General features: G+C 27.7%; 2 protein-coding genes across 5 annotated transcripts in view; one reads left to right on the forward strand and one right to left on the reverse strand.

Moving 5' to 3' along the window:
• LOC107440755 (uncharacterized) overlaps nucleotides 1-22,418 on the forward strand; it is a 153,750-nt gene that overhangs the window by 105,537 nt on the left and 25,795 nt on the right. The window lies entirely within an intron of this gene.
• LOC107448077 (uncharacterized) lies at nucleotides 631-12,697 on the reverse strand. Of its 4 annotated transcripts, none has more exons than XM_071179707.1 (3): nucleotides 12,464-12,697; nucleotides 9,824-10,658; nucleotides 631-3,923 (listed from the first exon to the last, which is right to left on the reverse strand). In XM_071179707.1, exons 2-3 carry the CDS (start codon nucleotides 10,618-10,620, stop codon nucleotides 3,608-3,610), a joined length of 1,113 nt encoding a protein of 370 aa, XP_071035808.1. In that variant the 5' UTR covers nucleotides 10,621-10,658; nucleotides 12,464-12,697; the 3' UTR covers nucleotides 631-3,607. The 4 variants fall into 4 exon arrangements, with proteins under 4 accessions (XP_071035808.1, XP_071035809.1, XP_071035810.1 ...); XM_071179708.1 differs by having other exon boundaries at nucleotides 12,408-12,697; XM_071179709.1 differs by having other exon boundaries at nucleotides 12,570-12,695.

Raw genomic sequence — 22,418 nt, forward strand, 5'->3', positions numbered from 1 at the left:
AGGTTCACCCATTAATGGCAACAGTTTTTCCTGCGGGGTGTGGTGTTTACCAACAGGATAATGCACCATGTCATAAGGGTCGAATCGTCGAGGAACATTCCAGTGACTTTCAAGCCATGTCTTGGCCCCCAAATTCACCTGACCTTAATCCAATAGAGCATTTGTGGTCCTACTTGGAAAACCAAACTCGTGCTGCCACGCTATTCCCTCGCAATGTGAGGGAATTTCAGGACCAGATGCTAGGTACCAGATACCTCAGACTACCTATCAGCACCTTGTGGAATCAATGCCACGGCGGGTGCTAGCAGTTTTGAGGGCTAAAGGTGGTCCTACATGTTATTAGAAGGGTGGTCATAACGTAATATTTCTTCGGAGTTTACTTTGGAGTTTTATATATTTTACAATTACTTTTAAATACCTATTAAGAACCATTAAAAATATTAATAATTGTAAAAAAAAAATAATAGATCAGCTATTTTATAATGTAATACTTTTAATTAGCTGTCCAATTTTAAATATGATCAGAATAAGAATTTTAAAACTAGATATTTTGAAACTAAATTTAATACAAAGGATTCATTTTTCATAAAGTGAGACAAGGAAATTGTAAAAATAACAAAAGGACAAAAGTAGGAAAATCAAAAATTTATTAAATCAAAAAGAAATCCAACAAAAACAACTGTGAAAGGCATGATAAAAAACGTAAAAAGCATAAAAAACGTATTATAAAGAAAGTAAATCAAAACGTAATTTCTATAACAGTCGAATTATTTTGTAATTAATACAGAAATAATAAGAAGTTTACTGTTCCTTCTATAATCCGAGTAGTTATATTTTATTTTAAATTTATTGTGCAATATTTTAAAATTCTAATAACAATGCTCCCTATCAAATTATAAATAATATTTACTGGTAAAAGACGTAAAGATAATTACACGATTTTAAATTTAACTTTATTAATTTTTAATGAATTCTTAATGTTGTTTTTTTCGCAAAATAAAAATTACATGGTCATTTTGGTATCTTTGTACAGTATTATTTTGTACTTACTCATGAAGTATGTACAATTTTATCGAACTGCTATAAAAAATTTGTAACAAATTTTTTATAGCAAAATTCGAAATGCTGTAAAAAATTTCTGAAAACTAATTATTATTATATAATGGAAATTATAGCAAAAAATTTTCTGTTTAATTGCAATCTTTTTCTTTTTAGTTCTTAATGCATAATTCCTAAATACGTCTAGTATCTGCAAAGATTTAACGTTAGTTAATTAATAATTTTCCCGTAATAACGTAATTAATAATTTTCAATTCAATTAAAAAATATGCTGAGATGATCTTTAGTGCTTTTAATGTTCAAAATTGCAGTTTAACCTTTATGGAATTAGTGAATCAGCCACTTTTTTAATTCACCTATTCAAATTGAAGAACACGCTGGTGTAAATTGAAGACTCTTTTAACTCTGTTTGGGTTCTCAACACATTACAATCATAAAAATGGTGACATACAATAGAATAAACATAAAAAAAATTTGTACAATTCATATGCAGAAAGTCATGTGCTTTCCTTAATTTGTCACATTCAAATAAAAAAGAAAACTAGTTCTAAGTGTTCAAAAGCCTCTTTTGGTTCTACTAAAATTTTAAATTTATTGAAAGAATAAAAATATATATGGTTAAAAATTACGTGGATGTAATCATTAGATCTTTGATTATTCTAAATTACTGTTTAATCATTTTACTCCCTTTGAACGTTGTGCAATTCATCATTTTTACATGTAAAAGCATATTCAAAATATCTGAAAGTTGAAGAATTTTGTTGCTTCATTAGATTTTTAAAGTCATTATAAGAAAAAAGAATATACACATTTTAAAGATAAGATGAGACAATCATAAGAGCCGGAAGAATTTGCAACTTAACCCTCCAAGCGTTAAACCCCTGGGTAAAATTGTACTCAAATTTCTCTGCTACACATTACTCTCCCACTGAAGAAACCAGTTTTGTGATGAAGGGGAAAGTTCGGAAAAAGCAGAAAGTAAAGCTCAGAGGGTTAATCATTATACAGATTTATTATTTATTTAATCATTAAATAGATTTTTTAAGTCAGTAAATTTTTTCACCCAACCGAAGATCACACTGTTGTGAGTAAAAGACTCCTTACATACACTTGAATTTTAAAATAATTATGAGAAATAAAAAAAATTAATACAGAAAAAATTTAAGACGAGATAATTAACACATGATAGAATATTCAAAAATTTTTAATCGTTACAATCATTTAGAACGTCGTGTACTTTTGTTACTTAAAGAGCTTATTGTCCGAATATCCTTATTGTTTTCGTCCACTTAAATTTTACCCTCTTTGTAAGTATAAAAAAATGATGTCGTTAAAAAGAGTGAGAATATCAACATTTTATCATTTAAAGATATTGTGCATCATACATTCACATAAATATGTCCGATGCAAATCAAAAAACATATTCCAGATTTCTGTTGAAGAATCATTTAGCTCCACTAACTCACTATAAGCATAAAAATATTATAAAGTTAAACAATAGAACGAGGCATGTTGGGCACTTTTCTTTCATTTCATTATTGGCAAGTTGTGCATTTTCATTAGTGGAAGAGTGAGTTAAAGTTGAAGACACTTTTGGCACCACAATAACTTATCAATTCATTCAACTAATTAATTTACTTATTAATCCGTTCATTCATAATAAATACCTACGGGGGCCATTTCGAAAGTAAGTTTCCCATGACTGATAAAGAGAAATAAAATATAATTACTTGGAAACATTTATTGCAAAGTATACAGGAATATTTCAACTAATTCACAACATAAAAATAAACCGGCATTGTAATATTTAAGTTGTGAAATAAGTCTTTGTAGTCAAATGCCATCGAAGTCTGTCACCTGTTAACAGTCGATAGACAACCCACCAAACTATGTTAAATAGTATGCGTACGGAAATTGATGTCTATTACTTTCTGGAACATTCTGCTCGATGAATTCTTGACAAATTGTGCTACGTTAAGAGCTTAACGTTATTGTGGGGTGTTCAGTGCCGAAATTGTATTGCTTCACAGCAGCGCTCAACATAAGGACTTCATGTTGGACAGAAGGACTTCATGTTGAATTTGCCTTCTCGCTCGGAAGGCAAATTCGACATGAAGTTTGCTGAAGAACTTCGCTGGAAGATGTTAGATCATCTTTCCATAGTTCCGATATTGCTCCAAGCGATATTCACCTGTTATTGCACAAAAAGAAAATCCTGTCCGGATATTATCTTCCAACAAACGAAAACTTTTTAACAGTTATGACACACTAGTTCCATTTCCTAATGGCAGATTTTTTTTTGATACTGGATTACAAATACTTATACCAATTTATTAATTCCGATGGCTTATATGTTGAAGAGCAGCCGAAGTATTGCTGTATCCTTTGTAATTAGAGCTTTTGAGGAATTATGTTTGTTTCTTTTTATTGGCCGTGGGAAACTTTTCGGTTGACCCTTATTTACGGTCAACAAGATAAAGAGTCAACAAGAAAGGTTTTCAGAAATGTCGAGACAATTATGAAAACCTTTAATGTTCAGAATTGCGTCTTAATCGTTGTAAGGATTTAATAAATCGTACACTTTTTTCAATTCCTCATATTCAGCTCGAAGAACATTTTCCAATTGTTTGAAATTTGATGCCTCTTTCGGTTCTATTTGAATTTTCAACTCATTATAAACATCAAACAAAATAATGCAGTTAACAAACGCTAGTGCAACAGCATTTAGGAATACATCATTGGACATTGGAGACACAGCCACGGAAAGACCAGAAATAAAGAGTTTTTCTAATTTTGAAAATGATTTTATTTCAGACAACAATTTCATCTTTTCTGAATGATGCGAAGAATTCTCATACTTCAACCTGTTAAAAAAAAAGGAACTATTAATTGAGAAATCAAATTGCTCCTAAAAATATCAAGTACATAAAATAATGCATGAACGAAACCTTAGAATGAACAGTCATGTTGGAAAAAGTTGAAATTTGTGAAAGTGAAGATTTGCATGTTACAATCAAGTCAATTGTTAATCTAAATTAAATGCATTTTATGGTATGCCGTAAGATAATGATTAAATATATATAGTTATTATATGATTTGAGCCACATTAACGCATTGGTTAAGGTTTTAAACAGAAATTTTAAAGAGTTGAAAAATGATTCCTGGTGGCAACTTGAAGTTAACCCAGCCTAGCTTCCATTCGCGAGGTATCAGCTACTCTCAAAAGTAAAAGTGGTTGGTGCGCAATAATCATGGTGCCGTTGGTCACTAAATTGTGGAATTTTAACCAATAGGATCCACCTGGAAGACAAACAGACTTTTATTGGAGAGCTTTACGTTTATTATAAGTAATAGCCTGTGATTACTTAGGATAAATTCGTCTTTTGTATATATGATATAAATAATGCGTCTTATTATTCGGCCATGTAGTTTGAAAAATTATTATTAATGACCAATTTTTTTTAATAAGTTTTACAGATTGTTTCACTGTGAATTATCTAGAATGAAACAGAAAGCATTTCCATCCCATTCATCATTCTTTACTAAGAACTGAAGATACAAATATTCTTCAAATGTGAATAACACTTCGAATGTTGAAAATAATAATGAGTTATTTTTCGGATAAAATTTTAACTGTTTTCAATCATTTTTAAAACATCCTTAAACATTGACATCGTTTCGTGAATCTGTTACACTTGCATTTGCTTAAGAAATTTCAGCAATTTTAAAAGATAATATATTGTATAATTACAAAAGCTCATAATAAACTACTTCATATATGTCACTTGAAAATAATCAATATTTAACAAACCTAAAGTATATTAACAAGAACCTCAATAGCTCTACTTTTGTCTAATCAATATTGTTTAATCAATAACTCGAATTTCGTTTAGGTTGTAAATACATGAATGTTTAAATTTCAGCCATTAACATTTTAATGAATGTATCAGCCAGAAGACTACTCTGCAAGGAATTTTTGAAACACGAATTTTGTGTTTTATATTTGCGTGAGAAGTATGAAGAACTCAAAAAATTACTAATTGTGTTTTTAAATACTTATAGTCTGCCTTTAATCAATAACACTAATAGTCCTACTTTCCAAAGTCTAAAAGGTTATTATTTTTCTAACATCAGAAAATAATTAAATGCTCATGAGACAAAACGCTTTGATTAGGGCAAAAATAAAATACATCCAAAAAACATTTGTTTTCCAAAAAAAATTTTTATTTATCCAAAATCTTTTAGTTTTCGTATATCTAATCGGATAATTTTTAAATATTTTTTGAAAAATCTAATACTTCTATTTTTAAATATCTAAATTAGATATTTTCTTCCATCATCTTTTTTTTAGGCAAGAGTAACTGAGTTTCTATTTATTCGAGTGAAGCTCGAGTTTTTAATTTAGATCAAATTATTTAGTTTTGAAATTTATTTTATAGGCCCCGCATTATTTTCACAAAAAGGAAAGGAGTAAAATTTTTAAAATATTCTGTATAATAAATACATTATGCTCAGAAGAAAAGCTGTTTGTTTGTTCTTCAAAACTATTGTTTAGAAATAATGCAAAAGCATTAATAAATGAAAAAGACTACAAAAAAATTTGCGTGGGGGGGGGGGTCATTATTTCGGAAAAGCATTATGCAGTCCGCCGTTTTTCGTTTTAGATTTTTATTACGTATATAATAATAATCAAAATATTATAAATACTATAAATATTATAATAACCTAAATAATATAAATAACCTAAATAATATAAATAACCTAAAAATAATTATAGAACTTATATAATTCTTTTTTCCTTTTTAGTTCTTGTGACGAGCATGGTTACTAAAATCTGTTGTTTTTTAATTATTATATTTAGAAATTCTTCATTTTTGTTTCGTGTCTGTTATTTTGTACTGGGCAGTAAATTAATAATAATAAATTAGGCTCTTAGGGGTTGGGAAAAGATAGAAGAGATTTTTTTTGTTATCCGATAGTCTAGCCTAACTAGTTGAAGACCAAAATATCAACGATTAACACTATTTAGTGGAAACATACCTGCTTGCAGTAAGAATGCGTGAATACTTATATTGCCATCCGGCATAGCGAACCGTTTGAATTTTTATCACTAGTCTGTACAAAAGTGTTTGAAATTTTAATTCCAAGATTTGCACAGCTCAAACAAACAAACATGTGACCTAGTAAATCGGAACTTAAGAATTCAAGGAATAGACATAAGTATACTTAATAATTTTATTAATGTTAGGCTTGTTAAAAAAGAACCATTTTAAGTTAGCTGATTCACTTGATGTAGTATCCGCATTTACAGAGACACTTTTGACTTTTACGCACATTAAAGCTTGCTCATTACTCGAAGAAAAAAGAATTCGGACAAAATTACCGTACTGTTCTTACTGATATTTCTGGAAAAAATATCATAATTCTAGTTATGAAAACTAAAATATGCGGTATTTAAAAAATTACTTGGTAATTTTTTCTGTTCAAATGGTAAATGTTCATCGGAAATTTTGGTTTTAAAAATCATAGTCATCATTACCAGACATTTAATAAAAAAATACGAAACTTAAAAGTAAATTCAAATATTTTCTATGCCATGCTCTAAGGTATCATGATAAATTTACCAAATTTTACCACATTTCATAACATAATTTAAAAATCATATTTCATTTTTGATTTTACCGAAATTATTACCAAAGCGCTTCGATAAAAATTAGCGAGTTTTTTTTTCTATATTCCCATACAAAACACACGGTAAATGTATTATATTCTGCTAGCTTAAACCATAATTTTTCTCAGAGTAAGAATTTTTTGATTAATTTCGAAAAAATGAATTACCACGTAGTCTAATTTTCTCTCATCAAAACTATTAGTAGTTAAATTCAACATTTATTACTGAATACAAAAACAAAGGCATACGAAATATGAATATCAAGCAGATGGTTGCGTGTTATGATCACGCTCTAGCAAATTGATGGTTATTGAATCGTAATTAATTGTTAATCACCATAAAATTATTTTAACACGCAAGTTAAGAAATTAATGAAATATAGCAACAGAGACTTCATCTACGTCAAACAGGATTGGGATTGTGATATAAGCAAAGTCAGTTGTTGCCATGGTTATAATATGTAGTGTTTGCCCAAATTGAGAAACGATAACATTATACACTTTAATCTTGAGTTACATTAGCCAAAGAAATTTGTAGTTATTTTCATCTGTAGGACGTGTCAGTAATAAAGTTTATGCATCATGCTTACAGATATAAGTATCTAGCATGATCTGATAAATATTTCTCAAACATTTATCTATTGAATAGAGAGGTTAGTTAATTTTAAACCTGAGTATTTCCATTATATTTTAAAATTTGTGAAATATTAGCATGAAATATGTGACTTAATTCTGAAACTGTATACGGTGAAAGTTAATAATTTGAATGATAACATATTATAAATATTTAAGGTATCTAAATTCGAAAAATTTCGTTAAACACTTGACTCAGATAATTAAAAATAAAATTCTGGATTTAAAATCTATTCAAACGAAAGCGTTTAATTATTTATTTGTTAAATTTAATTTTATTCATTAATTAGATTTCACTTTACTAATACTTAATTATTGATTTATTTATTATTTATTTAATTGCATTTTATTCCTCAACTTTAAATTACATATTTGTGCATAAATCCAATCTTTATTGCGAAAATTACTTTTAAAAATTTACATTTTTATTCTTATATTTTTTCTGCTTTAGCATTTTAAGAAAAATTTTAGTTAAAATTTAAAAATTTTTGTTTTTTTACAATACGAGTTGGTATACTTTTCAGAGCTAGCAAGCCAGAAATTTGAGCTCTCCACAAAATTTAAAGTGGTTGACAAATGGTTATTAATGAAGTAAAGGTTTTTAAAAATTTCCTTTCACTTAAAAAACACAACAGTTATATTTGGTATTTAATACGGATGTTTGAATTAAATAAACATCGCCGTGGTCAAAATCATTTAAAATTAAATGTTAGATCCCAAATTTTGCTAAGATTTGAAACGTTTGGAAAAAATCTTTATCAAGAATCCTGTAAGGTTGGAAGGTTTTGTATTTTCAAAGATGAAATCACCTTTTCCATCGCCTGGGATATAAGTTGATATTTTACACTCTAAATATTCGGTAGAAACACCAGTTTTATATTTGAATAACGATTGCTCTTCTTCGTTTCTTAAAATCATGCTTCCACGTCAAAGTAACAGAACAAGGTTGTCTATTCAAAACAGTGTAAAAACATATATCCTATGCAAATCTAGAGCAAAGTCATAATAAAAATAATTACGATTTATAGGTAAAGAAATGAAGTATAAGAAATTAAAAAAATCCGGAATGAAATCTAAAGAGAGCGATATATAAGCAATTCAATATAAAATAATGAAATGAAGAAATGGAAGTGAAAAATCGTAAGTAGAAGTGAACAAGAAGTGTAGAAAATTAAATTAAGTATAATAAATTAAAGTATAACGAAACATAATTAATGCTACTTCACAGAACATCTCACTGATGAATTAAATGTCCATGAATAGACACTAAAAAAAAACAGGAGCGTACATTTTGTTGTTAAGGCATTCCCGCCACAGCCCATTGTGAGCCAGAGGGATCATGGAGGTTAAGGCTCCACAATTTCGTTAGAAACGGTATTATTGTAGAAATTATGTGGTCAGCACTTCGCGCCATCAATATGGAGCTGAGTGGATTTCAAGCCGCCATTGAGGATCGAACCCTAGTTTCTGTGGTTAAAGAGTGGCAAAATGTACGGGCAAATTCCGGATCAAAATACGGTATGAAATACCGAAACTTTGGGTGCATCATTCGAAAAATCCATTTTATCGTAAAATCAGTTTTTACTGTAAAATGTTTACCGTAATTTTTACATTAAAATTTATTTAGTTGGAGTGATTCAGTGATTTCACGGTAATTAGTATGGTAGAAATTAAGATAAATCTGATTTTTTTGTCCCGTAACTTCCGATAAAAATAGATTTTACTATAAAAAATACAAGCATCCTAAGTACCGATACTTTTTACAGTAATTTGAACCGCAATTGTTGACAGTGTGCCAGGGTCCCCGTTCCGTAATCATAGTTCACTACAGTACTCTGTTTTTAGATGATGCTAAATTAGATTACCTTTTTGTTTAGTAACAGTTTTTGAACGAACTGTGAAGGATAGTCCCCGCAAACTGTAATTTTACCCCAGAACGTGAGTCACACCTAGAAAACTTCTGACTTACCTGCGATTTACTTTGTTACTTACCTTGACATGCATATAAATTGTATACTCATCTGCTCAAAGAAGGATCTTTTATATGGCTTCTCAATACGAAAGAGGGTCTTTTAAATAAAGATTTGGCCGGAATAGCCTTATTTGCAGGGCGCTGGACTCACGTTTGTAAGAATGGCACTTCGAATCCATCCGGCCGAAGACTTCCCGCGTAATAAATGGTTATGGGTACACGATAAATCTATCGGGTTACAAAGTCCTCCATGCTCCCATAACAAATCAATACCTATGAGGATACTGAATTGGAGATTGATTGTGGTCTGGTTCAAATCAAAATTACGATCTGTGGTTGAATGAATGGATGTATGTATAAACGGGTGTGACGTACGGATGTAGCAGAAATTTAAATCTTGGTCATAGATTGCACCCCCTCTGCCTTAATAACCGGTGACAACAACAACAAATAAAGATTTTAAATAAAATTGAAATGAGTAATGCATACCTATTCCACCATTTTTCTGCTAATGTGCTTTTTGAGAACATTTGTACTTTAGCTAAAAAATACGTGTCCTGCAAAAGATCTGGATCGCTCAATATATTTGAGAGTACAATGGCATAAAAAATCTTCTCGTCATCACTGGCTGAATCCATTTCATCAAAAAGGGTCTTAAAATGACTTAATTCCTTGCGTTTCATCAATTGCGGCTCGATCATGTTTTTTACAATTTTATAATTCACACCATTTGGGAAAAATTCGTGGATGTCATTGTTGAGTGCACCAAATTGTATCTCTTGTTCAAGATCGTCTAAAGTAAACTTATCGTCTTGGTACATGAGCTCAATTTCATCTGCTTTCGTTTTGCTGACATAAACATCGAATAAGCTGAACAAAAAACTAAAAGAACCAACTGTAGCTGCAGCGAGAAATGATTTGGCCGACCAAGATTTGTTGACATTGTTCAGAAATAAGCTGACTGTTGAAGCGATTACGGTTAATGATGAAAATGTTAATATTGCTTTGTAACAAATCTGTCTAGAATTTTTAATCGTTTTTGCTCCACCCGAAAGCTTATCAATAGTTCTTCTTCGGTTTTTGGCCCAGATTTCAAAACAGTTTGAAACTTTACCGAAGTTGTTTTGGTACTTTGTTTTGATACTAAGAAGGTTGGAAATTCCAGGATTCATTGCTGGTTGACTATCCAGCTTTTTGTAAGTTTCCCTTATTATGTTGGAAAAAGACGTTTCATTTAATAGAGATAATTCTTTGTAGCTGCAAGTATCTATTGAGTCACAAGGCATGGTGATTCTGTGGTTCCTATTTTCACTGTTTTGTGTACCTAAAATTTAGAAAAAGATTTTATAATAAATACACAGTTTAGCAATACTCACATATATATTTGATTGTTATAGCTATTATACATATGGCAATGCTTTTATGAAGTAATGAAATTAAAAATAGAAATGCGTTTTATTTTCTTATGCATTACTTTAGAAATTTAATATTTCTACTGGTATTTTCGTTACTTTTTCTAAAATGAAATGCAAGTATTTCTGACGAAAATGTCGGGAAAATTTTTTTTTCCTACTATAAATGTTTTTTAAAAATTGTTTTAGCTTTTTATTTAATGTACTAATTTTCGCACTTGTAATTAAGTAGAATTTAACGTTGATTGTTTTTGCTTGCTTTATCATAGAAAAAACAACTAAAAGTGGAAAATATGTAGCTGACTCTTTTTTATACATAGTGTGTTTTTTCATGCTGCGATGAAGCAATTATTTAGTGTTAAAAAATATATTCTGAGTGGTAAGTGACACTTCTTAAAATGCACTTGTTTTACCAAATAAATATGAATGTTCAAGAACAAATTAGTTTTATGCGCTTAATCAGTAAATATTTTACATTTTTGTTCTAACAAGTTTATGCTATTATGAATTTTCAATTTTCTCTAAATGGACTTCAATTAAAAGTAATGTTTTAATTTATGCTAGAATACATTATATGATATCTGTGTTCTCCAAACAATCAATTTTAAAAACGTAATTATATAATTAAATGTAAGAACTGGATAACTAGGATAAAAAGCACTTCTTATAATAATCATCGGTAATTCCAGAAATAAAGAACAAATTAACTTATTGATCAATAAAAAATGCGTATTTTACTACTATTTGACTATCAGTAGTGATGAGAAGTTTAATTACATGCATTATGCTTGATCATATTTTTGAGCGATGCTCATTTTAGTATAAAGAAAGTCTATAGCACATAAGAGCTCAATTTCAAAAATCATATCTATAGGCGATAAAATGTATTTACGCATTAAGAAAGAGCATAATAAATATAACGCAACTTAATTGTTCAATTAACATATTCATTATAAACACAAATATTTCAAAAGACTCAAAATAATGCGGATAGACTTTTTCTATATGCAGACTAAATCGATAGTTATAATTAGTTTTTCTGTGAATCTTCTCCAGTATTTAGAGTAAAAATCCAGTGAAAAATGCTCTTATAGCGATGAGAAGCTCCTAAAAATGTTTCATATATTCGTTTTTCATCATAAATATATTCATCATAATATATCCATGATAATATCATCATAATATCTTTTTTTACTGATATTAATTAAAAATTAATCTATGATATTAACCTACAATAACCTTAATAATTAAAATATAATAATCGTCATAAACTGCATGGTTAAGTTTTTATATATAAGAAATATATTTAAGTAACATTAATTTTATTATTCACACATAAAACTAGATTTCTTATTAATATCATTTACGATTCATTTTATTCAGCTTATAATTGATGATTTTCATTAGCGATGAAACTTCGAAAAAGGAATATTTATATCCAAAGGGTGAAATACAATATATGCCTTACAGTTAAGGGAAATACACAACTTCCTATACAAAAAAACTGCTTTCGTTTCAGAAATGTACAAATAAATAATAAATAATTGTACATTTGATAATTTTAAATTTGTCTTTGTCTAAAACTATCTGGCTATATTTTGATTAAAAATTATTTACTTTCTAAAATATTTTCACACATTTTAATTTTAAAAAATACTCACAGACTTCTTGATTGCAACTTATCAAAATAATTGATAAACAGTGAAATAAAACTTACAAAAATAAACGTGCTGCGAATGTTAGTTTCACTTCACTTTTTATCACTGATATGTGATAAAATACTGGCGACTGGATTCTTATCAAATGAAAATGTTTACCCGTACCCGCAGGTTTTTGCCTTCAAACAATGACGAATTTCGAATAAGATGCCGTTTTTGCAAGTAAACATTGCGATGCATTTAAAAGCTAAAATTTTGCATATTTCTTGTTAAGGATATTTCAAAAAATTTGAAAAGTGATTAATGTATTTTCCAATATAAATACTTTCTTTATCTTTTAATACTTTCTTTATCTTTTAATACTTTTTTATCACTCTTTCTACCTGATGCTATCATAAGGTCAATTGATATGCTTATTAGTTAACTTCCGCGTCCTTTAGCATGCATTGTTTCCAATTGATATAAAAGTGATATGATCCAGTTGATATAAAATTTATATAAAAGTAAATTAATTTGAATCGAATGTTTACGGTTTAGAAATTTAGGCTGCGTTTTTTTTTAAACTATTTAAAGCTAACGCGTAATCTTAAAATATTTGTTTATGTCCTGAATCAGGTTTGTTTTTCATTTAATAGATAAATATCAGAAAAAAAATCGTGAAGCAAACACTTCAAGAAACAATAACTAAAATAATAAAATAAAGCGTGACAAATAATTGTTTATGTCCTAATTAAACTTTATTTACTTCTTATTTAATAGATTTAAATCAAAACGAATTTCAAAAAGCAAATACTTGGTAGGGCAAACTGCAATATCGTGTCACAATTGGTTATTTATGACCTAAATAAGCTTTGTAATTAAGAGACTTGAGTTATAAAATTTTTAAAAAGTAACTGCATGGAGGTTCATTAACTAAAATAATTCGTAATAAATAATTTTCGATGTCATAAACAAGCTTTATTTGCTATATATTTAATCGATATATGTCATAAAAAAGTTCAAAAAGCAAATTGATGGAGAAACATAAATTAAAAATAATGCATAATATTAGCTTCAAGAAATTAATTTTTTACAAAATCATAAATGGGAAAGTTATTTTTAAAAAGTAACGAGTAAAAGTATATTAAGCAAAAGTAACGAGTAAAATGTTTTGATTTTGAAAAGTAACGAATAAAAATAACAAGTAAACGTGCAAGTGCAAAACAAAAAAGTAGCGATTTTTAAAAACATATCGAGGGGATCAAAAATTTAAAGAAGTTTTAAAAATTTTATTGAAAATTTTTGGAATAAAATCTGAAATTTTTAATTTAAAATGTACTAAATTTTAATTAAAATTTATAAATTTTAAATGCTTGAAAATGTTACATAATTCATTGAAATATTAAACTTTAAAAATTCAAAGAAACGAACAAAGAAATCTAAATTCCACGTTTGCATTTAAAAAAAAGGAAATTTCAATTTTTCAAATCAACTTGTTGGATAAACTAACTTGGATAAATTAACTTGTTGGATAAATTCGATAAACATTGTAACACTTTAAAAATTGCAGTAAATTAATAAACAATAAATGAATAAACTGTATAAATATGTCTGAAAATCCTTGAAATCTACTAAATTAAAATTGATATTTCGTTTAGCCACATTAAAAAATTTCAATTTTAAAATTTTAAATTATGAAAATTTTTTAATTTGCCATATTGAATGTTCCACTCAAAATTCCACTTGAAAATCGAGCCCAAAAGTTTAATAATACTAAGCTTAGTAATAATTTTTAAGTTTAATAATAATTTTTAAGTTTAATAATATGATGAACTAATATTTTTATAATATTATATATAACGAAAAAGAAATATTTATTTTTTTAGCAAATTTAAAAAAAATAATTCGCGTCAATATATCATTCAAATAAAACATAATTCTTATATTTTATAACTTATTGGCAAAAAATTTTAATTTTATACCAAAAATTTTTATTTTTCCGATAGAAAAACTATTTGAATTTTTAATATTCCTTACCTTTTCTTAAAAAGATTAAGGCTGAAAGAACTCCCGTTCTAGTAATGGACAAAGAAACTCATCGTGCGACCATTGTTTTTTTTTCTTTTGAAAATAAAAAAGAAATACATGTTTGGTTTATAAAAAAAAGGGAAAAACAGAGTCTTAAAAAAAGTGAGGGCAGAGTCTAAGTCAAAATAAAAAGAAAGAAATAAGACAACAAAGATACATTGAATTTATAATTTAAATTATTTTGGATGAAATGTAACACCCGTACCAAAGGGGGGGGGGGAAACGTTCATCCGAAGTAACCTTCATGGTACTAATACCACCGATTAGAATTCATATGACAAATAGCTCCTTTCCTCATGACTACTACTAAGACTACTATTATTGCTAAAAAGACCACTCAAGTTTTGGCTTGAAATACTTCGAGGACGATACTTCGTGAAAAGTAAGTCACTGTATCTCACTCCCATGGATGTTCATAATGAGCAGGATGTCAAAGTAGACAGTACAACCTTGTGAGAATAATTATAGCCCTCAAAATCTAAAAGTTCGGTGAACTTTTTTTTGAAAATAGTATATGTACATTATATTTAGTTAACAGTATTTTTGTGCATATTTTCCCTTGTTCTGAAACTTATTCCTTAGAACACTTTTGGGCTGTATTATTCCTTTTCAAAACACCAGGTATTTACGTCGTATATTACCACTCATTCTTCGAAAATGCATGCCTCTGTAATAGTCTATCACTACAATAACTTTTGCAGTAGTGAAGGGTTTAAAAGAGTCGCCTTATTTTTCAAGAAAAAGCAATTATCAAAAGTTTTCCGAAAAACAAGTTATCTGTTAAAGAATGTAAAATGCATTAAATTTATAAATTTAAAAAATATATATTTAATACCAAAACGTTAAAAAAAAAATTTTAGAAAAACTTTTAAAAAAAACTCCAAAAAGAGTAACGATTCCTTTCGATATTTTTGTTACAAGCACTTGTACTTTTGTTATAAAAAAGCAACAGAAAGCATGTGAAATTATTAAATTTAAAAACTAACAAAGTTCAAGTAAAAGAAAAGTATTGCCATATGAACATGAATGAATTCTTATAACATTAATGGATGTTTATAACCCATTTAAATCAATAAGTTTCAGATTGCTCATATGGCTTTAAATTTACATCGCACTAAAAAACAGATATCCAACGTGATTGATATCTTTTGTTATATCTTTCCTGGGAATGATATAGATAACTTTCCACTTTCACATTGAAATTAGATTATATAATTTAAATTGAAGTTTTCTTCAGTTCTAACACTCAATTACCAGCTTTAAAGACATAATTGCAGAAAAAAGAGTGTATTGTTTTTATTACAGACAAAGGGATTTTATTTTAATTTTTTTCTGAATCATTTCGAACAGACCAGCAGTTACAATCTCTATTTTTCATTTTTAAGGTAAAGTCTTAATATAATATTCTTTTGTATATAAATATGTACATTACTTTAAAAAGGAAACTAATACTTAAAATTTTTAAACATTAACCGTCTCTTAAGACCATCTCTTTCAAAATTAATTTCTCATTTATATATACTATATGTAAATGCGCAAGAATACATAATAAAAATCAAAGCATTTAAATGTCTAATTGAAACAAAAAACTATATAAGTCCTATCTTAAAACGCCATATAATTTTTTTTTTTTCAATTTCCTAAAAACTATTATTCAACGTTTTCAGCATCGTCTAAGGCTGAAAATCTTTAAATTTCTATACTATGTACCTTTCACAAAAAAGCGGAGAACCCTGAATAACTTTTGATAATGATCTATAGATAAGATCTTTTCGTTCTGGGACTCAATCTTAATGGTTCGAGAGGGTGACCTCAAATATGCTAATTAATTAATGCAGACGATATTTTAAGTTACAAAATCAAACAGAAATATACTTTCTCTAGCTGAACATACGCTTTTTCGATGTATTCAAATTTCTGACCTCCAAAATATAGGGTGTAGCCGCAATCTGAGAAATATAGTCCCAATAGTTTGGACCCCTTAAATGTTAATTTTACTTTTGTACGTATTACGCAATATCTCGAGAAAATTTAAAGCTATTGCAAAAAATTCGCTCTTACTTTTAAAATTCATTTAACTAAAGATAATTTCTTGCAAAAAATAACTTTTAGTAAATATTTATTATTTTATTTAGTAATAGTCAAAACATTTTAAATTGTAAAGTGCACAAGTTTTACATCATTTTAAAAAATGTAATTTTGCATGGCAAAATACGAAATTCAAGCGAATCAGTCGAATAAAGAAATCGAATTCTAAAAATACGACCTTCTTTAAATTTCGATTTTTCTTAGGAGTGGATTTATTTTTTTCTTTTCTTTTTACTTTGAACATTATCTCTTGCTACGCTCTTAGCAAGTCATCTTCTGGCATGCCGCTTATTTTTAAAAATACCTTAACAGCAAAAGCATACTACCCATTAGTGCATTGATCTATTGCTACGAAAAATGCTTTAAGTTTTTTTTTCAAGCTGGAGGAAGCAACTTTATTCATGAAGCAGCTAATCAAAACAATCGTTATTACGAAATCATTAGATGCACTATCGCACCTTGTGTCCAACGCTTAGGACATAAGTCTCAAAAATACGTGGAAATTCTTTGAAAAATCGAAATATTGAATTTTGAGCTGCGTAAAGTGCTATTTTCATTATTATAAAATAAACTTACACCATTATTTTAAAGATAATTAAAATTTAAAATAAAACACCAATGACTGTTGAATTCTTTACTACAGAAATCTATTAAAAATGTTCTCTAACATATCTTTAATCGCTGTATGTGTGATGACAACATGCATAAAATTGTGCTATATTTTCGATAAGAGGAAAAACAAATCGTGACTAAATATTTTCTTCCTCTTATAACAAAGTGCGTATGCACCTAAATAATATTGTGACTGAATCTGTTTATCATTAATATCAACAAACCGTTTAATCACAACCACGCAAAATGATATTCATTTTAATTTTTAGTTTGCTTTTAAGTAGATATTTGGTTATATAGTTATAATGTTCAGATGTATTTAACATTAGTTTTCATTTTGCATAAATGGAAAATTTTCTTTGTTGAAGGTAATTTTTTTTCTTTTAATTACAAGAAATTATCTCAGAATTTTAAGAATTTCCGTTTCACTTACCTTTTGTATTTTTATTTATGACAGCACGTTTTATTGATGAACAGGAAATAAATAAATATTAATCGGTTTTTTCTTCGTTATAATCCGTATGTTAGATATTTTTTACTTTCTTACACGTATGCAGAAGTTTTTTGTGTCTGTATACAAATATAACGGCTGATGTTTTGTAGTTGTTTATTTCTCATAAGGGTTTATGGAATTCACATAATATCTGTTGAATTAAAGGAATATCGTTTGAAAATTAGTCATTTTCTCATTCCTGTGACGTAAACAGACGAGTTTAGCAAAACATTTGTATTTCAAAAAATCCTAATCCATGATTGATCAAAAATAGAATAAAAGTCAGAATCGATTACAATGTATTTCACAAAATTCTTAATCCATGATTGATCAAAAATAGAATAAAAATCAGAATCGATTACAATGCATTTCAAAAAAATCTTAATCCATGATTGATCAAAAATAGAATAAAAATCAGAATCGATTATAATGTATTTCAAAAAAACTTAATCCATGAATGATCAAAAATAGAGAAAAAAATCAGAATCGATTACAATTGATTACAATTTTATTTTAATTTTCTTGAAAAAAAAAAACTTTCATTCCTGGTTTTGACACTGCTATTTAATATTTCTGAGCAAAAGTGATGAAGTTTCGAGTTTAATTCAATCTAGTGTTATTTTGATTTTCATTGAATTGTTTTACATTTTCGCAAATAATGCCTTTGATTCTTGAAATAAGTAAAAAATAATAATAAAATTAAAACAGCATGCTTTTAAGAAAATGCAATTCTTTTAATTTATGTTTATAAAAAATCTCTTTTATTTGTAGATTTATTACTGTAAATAAAAGAAATAGAATGAGCATTACATACTAAGGACTAAGTAACGTTTACCCAACAATCTCTATAACTAGTAATCCAATTTACTTCATAAATACAACTTTGTTTATTTGGGTATTATAGTTGCAGAATAACACCAGTAAATAAATGTTGATAAAACAATTAAAAGACTTTAAACTTGAAAGTTTTAAAAAAGAAAAATTTTCATACCTACTGTACTTCTATTATTGCTTACGTTTTTCGGGTATCCATAAACTTCCTGTAGCAAAAACTGTTTGAACTTAAAGGAAAACGTGGTTAACTAGTTTGGAGGCGGTGATGGCCAAATAGTGGTTGTTGAAATAATTTGTCTTCAGGAAAATTAATTGAAATCGTTTTAGTAAAAAAATTGATTTATTAAAGTAAGAATCGGTAATTTTAAAATGGTTCCATTTTTAAAATACACAAATCATAAAGAAAAGAAAATCTCTCAAAGGAATCAATGCTAAACACTCTCCCACATCGAGAGTTTTTTTGATAGCATGAATGATTGTAAACGGTTGGGACTGGGAGGCCCGCAAATGCACCCCCAGTCGCCACAAATTTGAAATTGAAAGTGAATGAATTTATTCCTAACGGACCCAGAACCATGGAAAGGAGATCCCAAATTAGCGAAATATTGAAATATAACATAGCCAAAAATAAAGCCAACCCAGCATAATCAATATTAGGTTTGAAAATACCTTGGCGATCGAGCATCGCCAACAAGACTGTGAAAATTTTTGTAACCATGTAACTGAAACATACTTGCGGTAAGAAATTAATAATAAAGAGTTATAAATAGAATTTTGTTTCCTATTAGGTGCGGCAGTGAATTAATGAGTCTACATTAGTAATAAAATACAAAAAGTTAGCCGTTACATTGATCGATAAGAAAAGAATAAAATATTTCATGCTCGCTATTATAAAGTTTAACTTATTGATTTAATTTAAATGTAATTCAATTATAATATGATAGAGAAATAAGTTTAAGTAATTAATGATATTTTAAAATTTAGGAAATATGTAATGCCAATTGTGGCATCACAATTGGAAATTCTTATTGCATGAAATTGAATTTAATAAGTATTTAATCAATGATAAAACAAAAATAGAAAAATGGTACGAAGGATTTGCACTTTGGGGTCAATTCGAATTTTCATTAATAATCAAAACTTCTAGTTTAATTAACTTAGAGTCTCTGATTCAATTTGAAATGCTTAATATTTCTGTACAAATCGATTTAAATACTTTATAAAGGTATGAAAAAAAAACTTTACAAAATTAAAAAAGATTCTCAAATTTTTTTTATGCTTAAAAATTATTTCTAAAAAACAAATAGAATGATAATTATAAACAAAAAGGAATTACGCAACTCCAAGAGACTCTTTTCACTGTGATTCAAAGTAATTTATATACTATTAAAATTTTTGTGGCAAATTAAACCGTAATATTGTTGAAATCTGGTACAAACTAAATATATTGCTATTCTGTGAAGTTATAATTTATATACATTCGATTAAAACAATTCCCTCTTAGAATATATGGAATTCAATACAATCATTGTGGTATATAATTGTATGTTGATGATGCTGGTTTACCATACCGGCAAATTAAGTTTCAAAAAATTTAGGAGGATATTATTTTTTTCTTTATAATTTATCCCATATAACACAAGTAGTGCAGTACAATAACGCGCAATATTTGTGTGCCAAAGCTTATAATACGGCAGTGCTAAGGTTTTTCGGAATTTTTAATCACCATTTTAAAAAAATAAAAGCCCTTTTTTTCACAAAAGCTTTTAAAGGCTTAAGATATTTATTTTAAATTTAAAAACTTTTGTTAAAATTTTAATGGTAATTACTGACATTTATGGGTAATTTTATGGGTACATTTTATGGGTAATTACTGAATTTGAATTCAGTAATTATAAATTATAAACTGAATAACAAGAGCAAATTATACAGTTAATTTCTAATGCTTCTAATACTGTAATTGATTTAAACTTTGTAATGAATTTTGACTAAAATAAAAGAATTTTGGTGTAAAATAGTACATTATGCTTAAAATAAGAAAAAACTCTTTCAGTGAAAAATTTTTGATTAAAAATAATAATTTTTGATATTAAACAATATCGTATTAATGTTTAACATTGTTAATGATATGATGATATTCAACTGACAATATAATTTATGTCACACAGAAATATTTCAAGAGAGGAGTACAAGACAAATGCGAGATTATTGAAACAAATTACACAAGTCTGCAAAACTTGTGATATTAAAAGTTTTTGCAATGTAATGACTGATTTTTATATTGTTTGTTGAGCTTATTTTAAGAATGGTATACATTTTTATTGGCCAAAAAAGGATTTCTTACTTGCTCAGCTTGATTATATAGAGAAAAATGCCTGTTTATCCATTCTAATGGCAGAAGAAACTACATCATTACTTTATTAACAACTTAGGTATTATTCTAAGTATATTTTTACGCTGATTTGAATTAGATCACTCTCAAGTCTATAAAAGGTTTGTAAACTAATTAAATGAATTAATTTATGAATTAATGACTTACAAAAATTAATCAACCGTAGTTGTTATCTGGACAAGTGGAAGTACTGTCTCCTATGTATTGTTCACGTTAAATTGAATGAATTATATGGAACTAACAGTTTAAAAGTTATGAAAGTTTTTATAAGTCAAAATGACAATTTTGTGCGAATACCTAGTTATACGTGCATTGCTATATTGCTGTATATACCTATACCTACATTAATATATATGCAAGTGATGAACTATTCCTTGTATATTTCTTGACGTTAAATCTAATAAAAAGAAAATTAAATCAACAGAGCTAAAATTTTAGAAGCTATAATGAGTTCAGACGTAGACGGTTATGAATCGAATTCAAAATATTCACACACAAAATCCTCATTTCATATAAATTATTTAGTCTATTAACATAATTTAGATTTCAATGGAATTTGCATAAAAATATACATAGTAAACAATACCTCACATGTTATTGCATATAACGCATAAATAGGTCTATAAGTCAGAACAAAGGGTATAAACGAATACAAAACGTATATAACGACTTATAAAAGGAAATATTGATTCCTTTTAGATAGTAATCTAAAGGATTGGTGCACTGTAAAAAATTCCGTATCAAATTACGGTAAAAGGTTCCGGGACTTAGGTTGCATCATCCGCAAAATCCATTTTTATGGTAAAATATTACACCGTAATTTGTTCAGTAATATTTATTTAATTGGAGTGATTCAGTGATTTTACGATAGTTATTACTGTAAAAATTACGGTTTATCAGATTTTTTTATTCTGTAACATATTCCAGTAAAAATGGCTTTTATGGTAAAAAGTACCGGCACACTGATTGCCGGTATTTTTTACCTTAATTTGAATCTTGGATATTTTACAATGTTCTTAAAAAATCAACATTTTGCTTTTTGTTTTGAAATCAGCATCTAAAAATCTATCAAAATAATTTATTGATTTTTAAACGCTTTTTACGTTGTTATGCTATGTAGGTATTGAATTTAAATCAAACTTTTTACTTCTCTTTACCGACTGTCATGACCTTGAAAATGTTATCAGTTAAAGGGCAACATTCAAAAAAGTTTATTGACACGGCAAAAACAATAGAGGAAGCATTGAATTACTATTACAATAAGAACAAACTTGTAAAAACATGCATGAAATGAAAGAGACCCGTCAGAGAATAACGCATAAAAGGAAATTTTGAACTATCGTCATATTGCCTCAACCACACCAACTTGGATGAGTGAGTAATGTCCAACAAGAATAATTTGAGCAATAAATGTCAGTGTTTCTATTTTCTCGACATAATCTTAAAATTTGGAAACAGTTGGTTTGAAAAGTCACTTTACAACTTGAAGATTTTATTAATGAAAATATATATAAAAGTAATGTGTGGG

This window comes from Parasteatoda tepidariorum, chromosome 4 (assembly GCF_043381705.1).
Source record: "Parasteatoda tepidariorum isolate YZ-2023 chromosome 4, CAS_Ptep_4.0, whole genome shotgun sequence".
Taxonomy (NCBI): Eukaryota; Metazoa; Arthropoda; class Arachnida; order Araneae; family Theridiidae; genus Parasteatoda; species Parasteatoda tepidariorum.